Genomic DNA, 15,619 nt, shown 5'->3' with positions numbered 1-15,619 from the left:
CCACCTCCCACACATGCGGTGACCTCACCCAGCGTAACGATAGAGATGCAACTCTTTATCATCACTCGGTGCCTGGGTTTACCTCCACATACCCCTGTCTGTACATTATGCCCTGAATCTATTCTCCTCTGTTCCTCAGGTTTATGATGTGGAGGTTCCTCAGGTGATGTGGAGGTTAACCCAGGCCCTGCGTGTCCACAGGCACTCTCATTTAACCCCAGGCATTCTCATTTGTTCAGAAGCCTCCTCACTAAGTTTGTTTTACTCACTGCTTTAGCACACTCTGCCAACCGTTATGTCCTTGCCGTGTCTGAATCCTGGCTTAGGAAGGCCACCAAAAATGATGAGATTTCCAAACCCAACTACAACATTTTCCGTCAAGATAAAACTGCCAAAGGGGGAGGAGTTCTACTCCAGAGATAGCCTGCAAAGTTCTGTCATACTTTCCAGGTCTATGCCCAAACAGTTTGAGCATCTAATTTGACATATTATTCTCTCCAGAAATAAGTCTCTCACTGTTGCCACCTGTTATAGACCCCCCTCAGCTCCCAGCTGTGCCCTGGACACCATATGTGAATTGATTGCCCCCCATCTATCTTCAGAGTTCGTTCTGTTAAGTGACCTAAACTAGGATATGCTTAACACCTCGGCAGTCCTACAATCTAAGCTAGATGCCCTCAATCTATATAGCCCTTGGTTCACTCCAGACCTGACTGACCTTGATCAGCACAAAAACATCCTGTGGCAGACTGCACTAGCGTCGAATAGTCCCCTTGATATGCAACTTTTCAGGGAAGTCAGGAACCAATACACGCAGTCAGTCAGGAAAACAAAGGCTAGCTTTTTCAAACAGAAATGTGCATCCTGTAGCTCTAACTCCCAAAAGTTTTGGGACACTGTAAAGTCCATGGAGAATAAGAGAACATCCTCCCAGCTGCCCACTGCTCTGAGGCTAGGTAACACTGTCACCATCGATAAATCCACGATAATGGAGAATTTCAATAAGCATTTCTATACGGCTGGCCAGGCTTTCCTCCTGGCTACCCCGACCCCGGTCAACAGCTCCCCACCCCCCGCAGCTACTTGCCCAAGCATCTCCAGCTTCTCCTTCACCCAAATCCAGATAGCAGATATTCTGAAAGAGCTGCAAAACCTGGACCCGTACAAATCAGCTAGGCTAGACAATCTGGACCCTCTCTTTCTAAAATTATCCGCCGCCATTGTTGCAACCCCTATTACCAGTCTGTTCAACCTCTCTTTCGTATCGTCTGAGATCCCTAAAGATTGGAAAGCTGCCACGGCCATCAAAGGGGCCCTCTTCAAAGGAGGTGACACTCTAGACCCAAACTGTGTTATTGACTGTATGCTTGTTTATTCTATGTGTAACTCTGTGTTGTTGTTTCTGTCACACTGCTTTGCTTTATCTTGGCCAGGTCGCAGTTGTAAATGAGAACTTGTTCTCAAATAGCCTACCTGGTTAAATAAAGATGAAAAAAATGAGAATAACAAATAATTAAAGGGCAGCAGTAAATAACAATAGCGGGGCTATATACAGGGGGTACCGGAACAGAGTCAATGTGCAAGTAGGTAGAGTTATTAAAGTGACTATGCATAGATAATAACAGAGAGTAGCAGCAGCATAGAAGAGGGGGGGGCTTAATGCAAATAGTCTAGGTAGCCATTTGACTAGATGTTCAGGAGTCTTATGGCTTGGGGGTAGAAGCTGTTTGGAAGCCTCTTGACCTAGACTTGGCGCTCCGGTACCGCTTGCCGTGCGGTAGCAGAGAGAACAGTCTACGTCTAGGGTGGCTGGAGTCTTTGACAATTTTTAGGGCCATTCCTCTGACAACGCCTGGTATAGAGGTCCTGGATGGCAGGAAGCTTGGCCCCGGTGATGTACTGGGCCGTACGCACTACCCTCTCTAGTGCCTCGTGGTCGGAGGCCGAGCAGTTGCCATACCAGTGATGCAGCCCGTCAGGATGCTCTTGATGGTGCAGCTGTAAAACCTTTTGATGATCTGAGGACCCATGCCAAATCTTTTCAGTCTTCTGAGGGGGAATAGGTTTTGTCGTGCCCTCTTCACGACTGTCTTGGTGTGCTTGGACCATGTTAGTTTGTTAGTGTTGTGGACACCAAGGAACTTGAAGCTCTCAACCTGCTCCACTACAGTCCAGTCAATGAGAATGGGGGCGTGCTCGGTCCTCCTTTTCCTGTAGTCCACAATCATCTCCTTTGTCTTGATCACGTTGAGGGAGAGGTTGTTGTCTTTGCACCACATGGTCAGGTCTCTGACCTCCTCCCTATAGGCTGTCGGTGATCAGGCCTACCACTGTTGTGTCATCGGCAAACTTAATGATGGTGTTGGAGTCGTACGCTGGCCGTGCAGTCATGAGTGAACAGGGAGTACAGGAGGGGACTGAGCACACACCCCTGAGGGGCCCCCGTGTTTAGGATCAGCGTGGCAGATGTGTTCTTACCTGCCCTTACCACCTGGGGGTGGCCCGTCAGGAAGTCCAGGATCCAGTTGCAGAGGGTGGTGTTTAGTCCCAAGGTCCTTAATCTGGTAATGAATGGTGTTGCTGTTGAACAAGTTGAGGAGACTAAATTACTTGGTGTTACCTAAGATTGTGAACTGTCATGGTCAGAATATATAGATTCAATGGTTGTAAAGATGGTGAGAGGTCTATCCGTAATAAACATATGCTCTGCTTTTTTGACACCACACTCTACAAAGCAATTTCTGCAGGCTCTAGTTTTATCTTATTATTAAATATGTTTTTTATAAGAAACTGTTTTCATAGTCAACTTACACACAGCACTGACACACACACACTTACCCCACTAGACATGTCCCCACAGGTCCAGAACAAATTCAAGGAAATGTAGAGTATTATACAGTCATGAGTTCTCCCTTCCATTTTATATAGTGCAGGTGAACAGCAAACCTGGTTTAAAAATAATGATAATAAAGCAACACCTCAGGGCACAACGCCTCTCCCTCATGTGACCTCCTTGTTGTATGTACTGACATGTATGTGGAACTGTTAGAGGCACACATACACTACATGTAGTTTTTAAATGTATGCAAATTGAAAAGTATTTTGTCTGTCTTTTTTGCTTTATGTTGGACCCCAGTAAGACTAGCTGTCGCCATAGGAGTTGACTAATGGGGATCCTAATCAATCACATCAAACAGAGAGAATGCAGAATGTAACAATCAAATCACTTTATTAGCCAATTCATTCATACAGGCAAATAAAATAGCATGGGCTCTACAGTGTACACACACGCTCACACATACAGTCATGGTTGGGTGGATATCTTACAATGCAAATAGAAGACCTGGGTCGCATTCAGGAGACAAATGGGAGAAAAAAACTAACAATTGCATTCCTATTGGACAAGTTATCTTTTTGGAAATGTAATGCACCTCCTAAACACACCCCTTGTCTGAGTAAAATAAAACTACATTGCGATTGGGAACCGAAGATTCTGTTCCCAATCGGGGGTTAAGGTTGGGGAGGGAGAGTCTTGCATTCACTCATTTCCGCTGTCCTCTGTGTCGTCTTCTCCTCCCTCGATCCATCCCTCCGTCTCTCCATCCCTCCCTCTCTCGGGGTAGTTGAGGATGTGGCGGTTGGCCTGAATGAGGTACTGCTGCTGTTTGAAATACACCTTCAACACTCCCTTCATCACCACAAATGCTATACCACCCTACAACACAGAGAAGGAGAGCGAGAGACAAACATAAAACAAATGCTACCCCAGCCTTGAGACATACTGTACAAATACACTCTCCCCTCACCAGAACGGTGCGTTGCAGAGATGAGGGTACCCTGCCGAAGATCAGTCGTCCCACCAGGCTGGCTACAGAGGGGAAGATGAGAGCTCCACACAGAGTACGAGACACTGACAGGTGGTCCCCTCCATTACCCCCATCAGCTGGCACACGGGGCAACGGACGACCTATACCTGGGAGGGAGGGGAAGAGAGGAAGAGTTAAAAATTGTTTTGTTAAATTCATTTCATTTGCAGAATGTACTATATGCTGTAATGTTTACTAAACCTCTAGAGTTAACCATACCTCAGACAGACAGACCCCAGGCAGACAACCTGTCTTCTCACTTTTGTATGCATGTATGTATGCATGTATGTATGTATGTATGTATGTACGTACAGTGGGGCAAAAAAGTATTTAGTCAGCCACCAATTGTGCAAGTTTTCCCACTTAAAAAGATGAGGCCTGTAATTTTCATCATAGGTACACTTCAACTATGACAGACAAAATGAGAAGAAAAAAATCCAGAAAATCACATTGTAGATTTTTAATTTATTTATTTGCAAGTAATGGTGGAAAATAAGTATTTGGTCACCTACAAACAAGCAAGATTTCTGGCTCTCACAGACCTGTAACTTCTTCTTTAAGAGGCTCCCCTGTCCTCCACTCATTACCTGTATTAATGGCACCTGTTTGAACTTGTTATCAGTATAAAAGACACCTGTCCACAACCTCAAACAGTCACACTCCAAACTCCACTATGGCCAAGACGAAAGAGCTGTCAAAGGACACCAGAAACAAAATTGTAGACCTGCACCAGGCTGGGAAGACTGAATCTGCAATAGGTAAGCAGCTTGGTTTGAAGAAATCAACTGTGGGAGCAATTATTAGGAAATGGAAGACATACAAGACCACTGATAATCTCCCTCGATCTAGGGCTCCACGCAAGATCTCACCCCGTGGGGTCAAAATGATCACAAGAACGGTGAGCAAAAATCCCAGAACCACACGGGGGGACCTAGTGAATGACCTGCAGAGAGCTGGGACCAAAGTAACAAAGCCGACCATCAGTAACACACTACGCCGCCAGGGACTCAAATCCTGCAGTGCCAGACGTGTCCCCCTGCTTAAGCCAGTACATGTCCAGGCCCGTCTGAAGTTTGCAAGAGAGCATTTGGATGATCCAGAAGAAGATTGGGAGAATGTCATATGGTCAGATGAAACCAAAATAGAACTTTTTGGTAAAAACTCAACTCGTCGTGTTTGGAGGACAAAGACTGCTGAGTTGCATCCAAAGAACACCATACCTCCTGTGAAGCATGGGGGTGAAAACATCATGCTTTGGGGCTGTTTTTCTGCAAAGGGACCAGGACGACTGATCCGTGTAAAGGAAAGAATGAATGGGGCCATGTATCGTGAGATTTTGAGTGAAAACCTCGTTCCATCAGCAAGGGCATTGAAGATGAAACGTGGCTGGGTCTTTCAGCATGACAATGATCCCAAACACACCGCCTGGGCAACGAAGGAATGGCTTCGTAAAAGGATTTCAAGGTCCTGGAGTGGCCTAGCCAATCTCCAGATCTCAACCCCATAGAAAATCTTTGGAGGGAGTTGAAAGTCTGTGTTGCCCAGCAACAGCCCCAAAACATCACTGCTCTAGAGGAGATCTGCATGGAGGAATGGGCCAAAATACCAGCAACAGTGTGTGAAAACCTTGTGAAGACTTACAGAAAATGTTTGACCTCTGTCATTGCCAACAAATGGTATATAACAACGTATTGAGAAACTTTTGTTATTGACCAAATACTTATTTTCCACCATAATTTGCAAATAAATTCATTAAAATTCTACAATGTGATTTTCTGGATTTTTTTCTCTCTCATTTTGTCTGTCATAGTTGAAGTGTACCTATGATGAAAATTACAGGCCTCTCTCACCTTTTTCAGTGGGAGAACTTGCACAATTGGTGGCTGACTAAATACTTTTTTGCCCCACTGTATGTATGTATGCATGCATGTATACCTGGCAATAGCAGCTGTAGTTTAGAGGAGTGTCTCTGCCACAGCCTCAGTATGTAGTCCTCCCAGCGGATCATCTTGCCCAGGACAAGCATCACTGGGATGGTAGGTAGACCCATCAGGAGGAACAGAGGATCTGCTCTCTCCATCACATCCAAGCCCTTCTTATGGCCCACCACCTGGAGAAAGAGGGAGGGAAAGAGGTGAACTGGGACTCTTGTGTTTTGAGTTGCATTGTTGTTTGCAATGGATTCACTGAACTAGTTACTGAACTAGTGAGTAGTTAGTGTTAGTTATGGGTCAAAGGTTAGAGGTCAAGGGTATAACGGGTATGACAGGGTTAAGGTTCAGTGGTCAGAAGTCAAGAGGCATGTACCTGCATGACAGTCACAGCTCCATAGGTGACAGCTGACCAATAGACTGTCCCCACCACCACACCGGCAGCAGTGAATGGACTGGCCCGTGACAGAGCACTGTCCATCTGCTGGAGGAAGTATACCAACGGCCCTGGAGGGTGGGGGGGACAAACATATACAGACAGCCATGAACTAACTGACACACCTGGACATGAAAGCTACAGAATAGAGCTTTCATTGTGGTGTGTAGTGTGTTTGTTCTATATCCCACCTTGGGTAAGATGATGCAGTGTGTGTGTGTTAGTTACCCATTTTGGGAAAGACAATGCGGTACTCTGTGCCACACTGAGGGCAGCTGACTGCTCCTCCACTGTTTCCTTTCTGCTTCTCATCGAGCCAACGCTGCAGACAGGCCTGGTGGATCCACTTGGTACAGCCCTTACATCTGCAGGGGCTCACCCACTCTGCCACGCGATCCTCTCTCTCTGTCGCAAAACACACCCAGCAGTGCCTGGGAGACACAGGTTAATGCGCGCGCGCACACACACACACACACACACACACACACACACACACACACACACACACACACACACACACACACACACACACTTCTCAGGGGGCTCCTCCACACAGGCCATCTTGTGTCTGTTCAGTTCCTCTAGGTCCCCGTCTCACCATGGGCCAGCCAGGCAAGACCTACACACACATTATTTCACTTTCTCTACATCTGGCTAAAATATAGACAGCATTTATTTACTAACTGCCTGTATTAGCTTGCTTCTTCTACGTTCACAAACTCACTTCCGGTCAAACTTGTAACTGGCTACAAAGGCCTTGGCTAAATTACATGCCCCAGTGACCACTGCAAACTACTCTTAGCTATAGTTAATGCTGTGATGCATATTTTCTATGTTTTAGTTGGATCAGAAAATGACATGTCCATACAATTTGCCATTCATAAGTTTTAATCGCTTTGTGATACTTGCTAACGGGCAAGTGTTAAGAGTAGCCATACTAGCTACCTCCGGTACGTAACTACCTAGCTAGCTAACTATTGATTAGAAGAATTCATAACTTTAAGTTGTTGTTGAATAATGACAGTGGTTTCATACCTCGACAATACCTCTATATAAAAATCCCGAAGTAGCTTTACAGTCAGTTTTTTAACTGGTTAGATGACAATAAAAGAGTTTTGATTTATACAAAATATTCGAACTGCCTGTCCTACGGACGGACAAAAATACAAAACAGTCCTTCCGGTTACAGACACTTTTTTCTTAAAGGCAAATACATGTTTTTTCTCCAACTTGAACATTTTTGGATGTTGTGGAATTTACAGACAAATAAAACATACATAATTTCTGTTCACTAATAATTGCCCATGATTTCCCAAACATGCACATAATGTAATAATGTAATGTAATAGACATTATGTTTCCAGCCTCTCTGATGCTCATCTATTCATCTTGTAAAGGGGGAAAGTTTATTTAGCTGAAGGTACATTTATTCATAAAGATGGTGATGATGATAATAATGATTATGATGATGGAAAAGCAAGCCGGCAAAAACAGTGCACAAGCTCACAACCCTAAATCTGGGGTTGACAGCGAGCACGTGGGCTCCAGCTGGCAGTATTGCCATTGGCTGTTGCCACTGTCAGTCTACTCTAGAGACAACCGCATACCTACTGGGTTGGGTTGTGATCAACGCAAGCAGCAGCGACCAGTGGTCTGAGACCACAGTGACCGGGCGTTATTTACATGATTAAAATATATAATAGGCAAGATTGTATCAAAGGATTAATAGAATCATATCTTAAACAATTAGTTCGTCATGGAGTCCTATGACATTATAGCTAACCAGCCGGTTGTGATCGATAATGTAAGTATGATGTCACTCATCCACACCCTTGCCTAGCTAACGACTAGCCAGGGAGGTTAGCTAGCTAGTGTTGCGTTGGAGGTTTTGATCAAATATTTTGTATAACTAAACCAAGATAGGCCACGGCCTGTCGTTTCCAATGGAAACAAAGTCATAGTGGGCTGAACAAGGAAAGAGGTGGGCAGAGCCGAGTACGAGCTAGCGAGATCCTATCGGCCTGTTCTAGCATACATCTGCATATTTCCGTCAGGGAATGCCTATTCTGAAGTGCGCGTGTGCAATAACTCAATTCGCCTTTGCACCCCTTCTAAACGCCACTTTTTTTTTACTTTGGCAAAGGGTTAGTCTACAACATATTCTAGTTTTGGGAAAAGAAAACTGCATTGAGATCAAATGTTTCATCTATGAGTACATTTGCATAATGTTGGCCAAAATCCATCTTCTCCCACTGCCCGCCACTGGGCTTCCTCTCACTACCATATTCGGTAGTAAGTGGAAACGCCAAGCGGATGATTCACATTTATACATCCGGTGAAATATCTTCTTATTGTTCTAGCTGTGCTTTGATAGCTGACATTACTGAATACATTGTACTAGCTTATTATTCATAAATATATTCCACTTGCGCTTAGCCACCTCTTTCCACGTGCACCTCGTGTAGTAGAATGTCTCTTTGTCAAATATGTATGTTGCTGTGTGTGCTGCAGAATCAGCTAACGTTGTTATTTTTCATCCAAACACTGGTTTGCCTGTATCGTCCTCATCATATATGTTATGTTCTGGAAGAATAACTATCTAACTAGATTGATATGATACATTTACAGTTAACGTCAGGCACTAGCTAGGTAACTAGCTGCAACACCGGCTAGATACACAGTTGTGTCGCCGGGAGACAAACCCCACCTTGCGAACGGCTAGCCATCTATGCGAAATGCGTTGGCCGAGAAAGAAGTTAACTAGCAGCGTTAGCTATCGCCACCTGTCACTGATTATGCGCACCACACTAGAAATAAAAAACTTAATTCCAAAATGAGCTTATTTGCTAGATAATTGGACATGAATGAGTGTACCGGACCTTGCAGGTGATAACTGTTGTGTTGTTGTCAACATAATACTACCTGTGTCATCTTGCCTGGTCATGAGCCCAGAGGCCTTTCATGGACTAATGTTTTACTCAAACCCTTATAGGAAGGAAACACTAGGCATGTTAAAGCCCAGTGATGCTGCCATAACCCAGAAGATAGGGGCTGTAATGTGTGTGATGTCTCAGACAGAGTGTGATAATGCCATCCGCTACACACACACACACACACACACACACACACACACACGAGGAGTGTTAATTGTGGTGGGTTGGGACAGACAACTTAAGTAGTCATAGCTTGATAGGAATAACTTTCTCTCCTGTCCTATCTCTCCTAATCTTCCCTCTACCTCTCCTACTCTTCCCTCTACCTCCATCTGTCTCTCCCCAGGGTTCAGGTGTTGTCAAAGCTGGCTTTGCTGGAGACCAGATCCCCAAATACTGCTTCCCCAACTAGTAAGACCTCCTTTATTTGTACCTATCCTACATCAATAAGACACAACTGTGATTCAGATCGATAACATCTGTGGGGTTGTTTCTAACTGTGTTGTGTTCTGCTGTGTGTGATCCAGTGTGGGCCGTCCCAAGCACGTGCGCGTGATGGCAGGAGCCCTGGAGGGGGACCTCTTCATTGGACCCAAAGCAGAGGTAGGCTTCATACCATAGCCTTACACACACACACACACACACTATGAAGGGGCCAGTTTCAACAAGCCTCTAACCCTTCTCTTATCCCTCCCTCCCAGGAGCACAGAGGGTTGCTGTCAGTAAGGTATCCTATGGAGCATGGTATAGTGAAGGACTGGAACGATATGGAGAGGATCTGGCAGTACGTCTACTCTAAGGAACAGCTGCAGACCTTCTCAGAGGAGGTGGGCTCTCCTCTCATCTCCTTATTCTCCTCCTCCTCTTTTCCTGTCTCTAATCTCCTCAATGTGTGAACCGTTAACCATTGTTGTAAATGTTAGGCTTCTTGATTTATTATTTTATTGTATAAAAAATGATGGATGTTGTGAGTGTGTGTGAAAATAATTTAACAGACAAGGGAGCTAGTATGACTAAGAAAGGGATTTTCAGCCTTCTGGCTCGCATGCTAACTAGATCTGTCTTCCCCTCCAGCACCCTGTCCTGCTGACTGAAGCCCCTCTGAACCCCAGTAAGAACAGGGAGAAGGCGGCTGAGGTGTTCTTTGAGACCTTCAACGTTCCCGCCCTCTTTATCTCCATGCAGGCAGTCCTCAGTCTGTGAGTACGCTACACTGTTTGTGTACATACCGTGTGTGTTAGTGTGTGCAGGCACGCTTCTGTGTGTTTGTTATACTCACGCCCCTTTCTCTGGTCCAGCTATGCGACAGGGCGTACCACGGGTGTGGTGTTGGATGCGGGCGACGGGGTGACCCATGCGGTGCCCATCTACGAGGGCTTTGCCATTCCCCACTCCATCATGAGGGTGGACATCGCTGGAAGGGACGTGTCCCGTTACCTCCGGCTGCTGCTACGCAAGGAGGGCTATGACTTTCATACCTCCGCAGAGTTTGAGGTTGTCCGCACCATTAAAGAGGTAAGGGACGGACAGTGTGTGTGTGTGACCTAACTAGAAGAAAATTAAGGGCTCAATAGGAATTGCTGTCAATTAGGGCTGGGCGATATGGCCTAAAAATCACATCTCAATTTCTTTTCAAACTTATGGGTGATTCACAATATATATCTCTAATATATATATATATTTTTAAAGTTCTCTCTAAATAAGCATTGTTGTACAATTAAAGGTCAAATGCACTGCATTTCACACAGTCAGCAATAATCTAATTCAGGGCTTGTGAAGTTATTCCTAGGATAAATATAAGCCTTCCACAACCATAAGACACACTAATAATTATTTTATCAAAATAATTCAACCTGCTTTTTATTTTTTTAATAATCGCTGATCCAGCTTTCAAGTCTGTCTATGAAATTGCCCTTTTTTGTTGCAAATGTACCCAGAACCGTGCACATCCACTAATAATGACTCACTTCTTATAGCAGGCAGGCTATAGGACATTAACACAGGTCTCATCAACAATCTCTCCAGCCCACGTGCTAGTGATTAGCCAGCTAATTTTATATTTCAAGTTTAGCCAACTTGGATGTATCTGCTAGTTAACAAGGCAAAACAGTTGAATAGTTATAAACACACCCTGCTGTCCGTCTCCAACAGTTTGAACACCATGCTAGTCTGTCCACTTTGTTCACATGTTGAAATCAAGTGGTCTTCCTTATTTCTCAGAATGACAACGAGTTGACAATTCCTTATATAATTGCGTTTTATGCTTATTGCACATTTATAAAACACAGACTAGACCATATAAGTCTTTGGCTAAAATGCTGCGAGTGGTATGTGACACGACAAACTTAGCCTTCTTTTTCCAGAATCAATGTTTATTGATACTCCTGTTTTAGTGATGTCTGCTCTGTACGCAATGTGAGTAGTTGAGACATACAAAGGGTATCGTCAGAAAGGTTAACTTGTCCTTTATTACAGTTAAATAATGTCTCAATGTGTTTGTGTCCATATGACTGATTCTGTTGACCCCAAATTATAATAGCGATTTGAAACCGCTTATTTTCTTTGGGCTTATTTTGGACCTAAGTTTGTCATCTGCCTTCCCGACTTTGGGACAACGACTCCCATTGTTAGGGGTGAGATGTGCATCTCATCATTACATTCAGATCTCTGGTGTAAATGGGGAGGTGCACACAGCACAGAAGGAGCCAAAGAGACGAGACCAAAAATACAACACGAGAACAAGTCGACATAAACCCTCATAAAGACAAAATGCGATACAGGCATTTGGAATATTGCAGAAAAACATATATTCAAATTAATCTAATTAATTCAATATATTGGACAGCCTTACTGTCAATAGGGATGTCTTGGTAATATGTGTGTTTCTGTCCTCAGAGAGCCTGCTACCTGTCCCTGAACCCACAGAAGGATGAGACTCTGGAGACCGAGAAGGCCCAGTACACCCTCCCCGACGGCAGCACCCTGGATGTGAGTCAAACATCAACATCATCATCACTTCGACACTCAGTTGACCCAAACTCTGACCTTTGACCTCTGCCCCCTGTCCAGATTGGTCCAGCCAGGTTCCGCGCCCCAGAGCTGCTGTTCAGGCCAGACTTGATCGGAGACGAGAGTGAGGGGATCCACGAGGTGCTGGCCTTCGCTATCCAGAAATCTGACATGGACCTCCGACGCACACTCTTCTCCAACATCGTACTGTCTGGAGGATCCACACTGCTCAAAGGTTACACACACACACACTGACCAACAACAACTAATACTAGTGTGTTGTGAAAGTGGGTGTTTTCTCATGTGGTTTAAGGCTCCTTAGCTAACAGTCTTTTCTGTTGCAGGCTTCGGGGACAGGTTACTAAGCGAAGTGAAGAAGCTCGCTCCCAAAGACGTGAAGATCAAGGTATAGTAACTAATGACCCAACTTTTCACCTCTTCTTGGCCAGAGCTCAGCATGTTGCTATATGAGTCAGTTTTTAGCATGTGTGGACAGGATGTCTCCTCAGCATGTTGCTATATGAGTCTGTTTTTAGCATGTGTGGGCAGGATGTCTCCTCAGCATGTTGCTATATGAGTCTGTTTTTAGCATGTGTGGGCAGGATGTCTCCTCAGCAAGTCCCTGCTGACTTTCTGTCTCTCTGTATTTCCTGTCCAGATTTCCGCCCCTCAGGAGAGGCTCTACTCCACGTGGATCGGGTAAGAGATCACCACACACAGACTCACTCTCACATCTCTCTATTCCCTAATCCCTCTCTCCTCTCCTCCCTCTATTGTGTTCTGCGTAGTGGCTCCATCCTGGCGTCGTTGGACACCTTTAAGAAAATGTGGGTCAGCAAGAAGGAATATGAGGAGGACAGAGCACGGGCCATCCACAGGAAGACCTTCTAACACCACTGCCCTTAAACTGACCTCAACATGACCTCAACATGACCTGTCACGACACTACCCTCCAATGCTCCTGTATTTGCTCTGTTGCCCCACATTACTGATTTGCCCCAACATCTGGAACTATCCCACAGCCCCATGTCTGCCCCTCCCCTTAAGGCCTCCCCCATCCTCTGGCAAGGGGACTTTCCATATACACCCTCCCTCAATTCAGCATGCCTTCTGTTACCAGCCATGTGGGAGAGAGCAGGGTGGCCCTTCAGGCATGCCTGTGGCCCTCTCACCTCCTCCCTCCTCACACACCCAGGGCTGTGTGGGCATTTGTCAATACTGTGGACTGTTCTTCAAGTGGCAATGCTATACTCAACCCTGAAGTATTTATATTACTCTCCTATCTACCCTGCCCTGTACGATACCTTGCAATCATCCAATGACAAAGAAGGTGAATGTTTTTCGATTCTGTAAGAATTCCATTCCAAACCGAAAATTGATTTAATTGTTTTGCGTTCTTTAAAAAAATATCTTGGTCCTCACAGTTACAAATCACCATGTTAATGTCAATGGTTGAATTCACCATTGTTTTCTTAATTTTTTTTGTTTCCATTTGTTGAATTAGATTGTGTTGAGGGTTAGGATAGTCTGCTATAGGAATAGGTCATGCTGTAGACTGGTAGAGAATACCACTGTGTTTTACATTGCCTCATCAAATATTCAAGGAATTCATTGGAAAACATTCAAAGAACTTCTCTTTCCACCAACCCTCCCACATGTGTTCTTCAACAACAACTAATGGACATGTTTAGACGACAGCGATGTTTAACCCTTCCTTATGATGTGTAAAGTATCTCCATTCAGTTAGCTGTGTTTTTTCTCTTTGTTTGAAAATGACATTAGTGGAAATGGTTTGATAACAAAGGACGGGTGAGATGTATCCTCCTCACTCGGTACCAAATCCAACGGGGGGGATTTCAACTTTAAATAACCATTAGATGACCATTGCTATTTCTAAATGACCGTTTAAGATATGACAGTTAAACTTTGGGACCAGTTGAATGGGACCCTTGAATGCCTTGTAAAGATTAAACAGGACAAAGTGCTGTCCATAAAGCATGTTAGTGTTCTGTACTGCACAGAGACTGATCTGAGAGCTGTATGCCTGGACAGGATCATCTCTGAGGGGGTCCAAGTCTCCACTAACCATTGATACAATACAGGTTCATATTTAATAATCACCTTTCTGGTTAACCTTCAGATTGATGAAGGCTTATCTGATCCTAGATCTGTGGTTATGGGCAGCTACAACCTGGAGTGATCTCTGATCTCAGTGTTAGTCAAGGGTCAGGGACTAGCTGAATATTGGGTGAAAGGCCACAGAGATCAAACATTGTAATTTGATTTCTCTCCAAAGACTCCATATTTGGCTCTATTTAAAGGATGGTGGAAATCACCTGTTAAATGTTCCCTGTAAGTTCTTTTAAAACACCATAAGTGTATGGGTTAGAACAATTGAGAGAGCAATGTTTAGTTGCTATAGACTGTAGTAGGACCATTCACATAATAAGCATGTAGAAGCACAAGATGGTGGATTATTATCAGTTAGTTTTCTACCCTCTATTCCCCCTCATGTACAACTAGAAGCCTGGGTGTTATTATGGCTGATTTCCCTACGTCTCAGTGGCAGTAAAGGGCTTGTGTCCAAAGCTGTGTCCGACTTACTCCTGTGCCCTGGCACCGGAAAGTCCACTTCAGATTCTGGGTGTTTTTTAAAAGCTTCTATACTTAAAAAGCCTTGTGTACAGTGGACCGCTTTTCAAAACGTCAAAAAATAAAATAAATGTACAATACTGTTTATTCAAGTGTTGCTTTTACTTTTCATTTTGTAAATTCAGTATAATAAATAAGTTAATGACAGCTGTTGGAGGTGTCTGGTCTTTAATTACTTCATCTTTATGATAATCATAACCAACAGGATGCTATGAATTGTTTCATACATTGTGACCCACTTCAGTTACACTCTGGTGACTTTGGTCACATATTAAACTAACTTCTAAAGGCTTTATAAGGCATTCATTCAGAAGTACTACACTTTACAATGAAAGTCATACCACATCCAGGAGCATGAGGTAGATATTAGAACACTCAGTGAGGGTAGCAAGTTTTAAGTTCCTCGGCATACACATCACAGACAAACTGAATTGGTCCACTCACACAGACAGCATCGTGAAGAAGGCGCAGTAGCAGAAGAAATTCGGCTTGTCACCAAAAGCACTCACAACCATAAGGCTCTCCAGAGGGTAGTGAGGTCTGCACAACGCATCACCGGGGGCAAACTACCTGCCCAGGACACCTACCTATATATCACTAGCCACTTTAAACAATGCTACCTTATATAATGTTACTTACCCTACATTATTCATCTCATATGCATACGTATATACTGTACTCTATATCATCGACTGCATCCTTATGTAATACATGTATCACTAGCCACTTTAACTATGCCACTTTGTTTACATACTCATCTCTTATGTATATACTGTACTCAATATCATCTAC

General features: G+C 44.2%; 2 protein-coding genes across 2 annotated transcripts; one reads left to right on the top strand and one right to left on the bottom strand.

The window, feature by feature from the left end:
* Positions 1-3,205: 3,205 nt before the first annotated feature.
* On the bottom strand, positions 3,206-7,424 carry LOC112220249 (E3 ubiquitin-protein ligase MARCHF5). Its single transcript, XM_024381992.2, has 7 exons — positions 7,269-7,424; positions 6,766-6,852; positions 6,462-6,664; positions 6,174-6,304; positions 5,802-5,976; positions 3,807-3,973; positions 3,206-3,715 (listed from the first exon to the last, which is right to left on the bottom strand). Exons 2-7 carry the CDS (start codon positions 6,792-6,794, stop codon positions 3,539-3,541), a joined length of 882 nt encoding a protein of 293 aa, XP_024237760.1. The 5' UTR covers positions 6,795-6,852; positions 7,269-7,424; the 3' UTR covers positions 3,206-3,538.
* A 408-nt stretch (positions 7,425-7,832) lies between these two features.
* On the top strand, positions 7,833-14,974 carry LOC112220250 (beta-centractin). The gene is made up of 11 exons (XM_024381994.2): positions 7,833-8,037; positions 9,513-9,577; positions 9,694-9,769; positions 9,868-9,993; positions 10,241-10,365; positions 10,465-10,681; positions 12,062-12,154; positions 12,236-12,410; positions 12,520-12,581; positions 12,834-12,874; positions 12,964-14,974. Exons 1-11 carry the CDS (start codon positions 7,990-7,992, stop codon positions 13,064-13,066), a joined length of 1,131 nt encoding a protein of 376 aa, XP_024237762.1. The 5' UTR covers positions 7,833-7,989; the 3' UTR covers positions 13,067-14,974.
* Positions 14,975-15,619: the final 645 nt, after the last annotated feature.

This window comes from Oncorhynchus tshawytscha, linkage group LG20 (genome assembly GCF_018296145.1).
Source record: "Oncorhynchus tshawytscha isolate Ot180627B linkage group LG20, Otsh_v2.0, whole genome shotgun sequence".
NCBI classification, from domain to species: Eukaryota; Metazoa; Chordata; class Actinopteri; order Salmoniformes; family Salmonidae; genus Oncorhynchus; species Oncorhynchus tshawytscha.
Note: the sequence above shows the minus strand (reverse complement) of the source record. Positions and strands in the feature narration are given on the sequence as shown.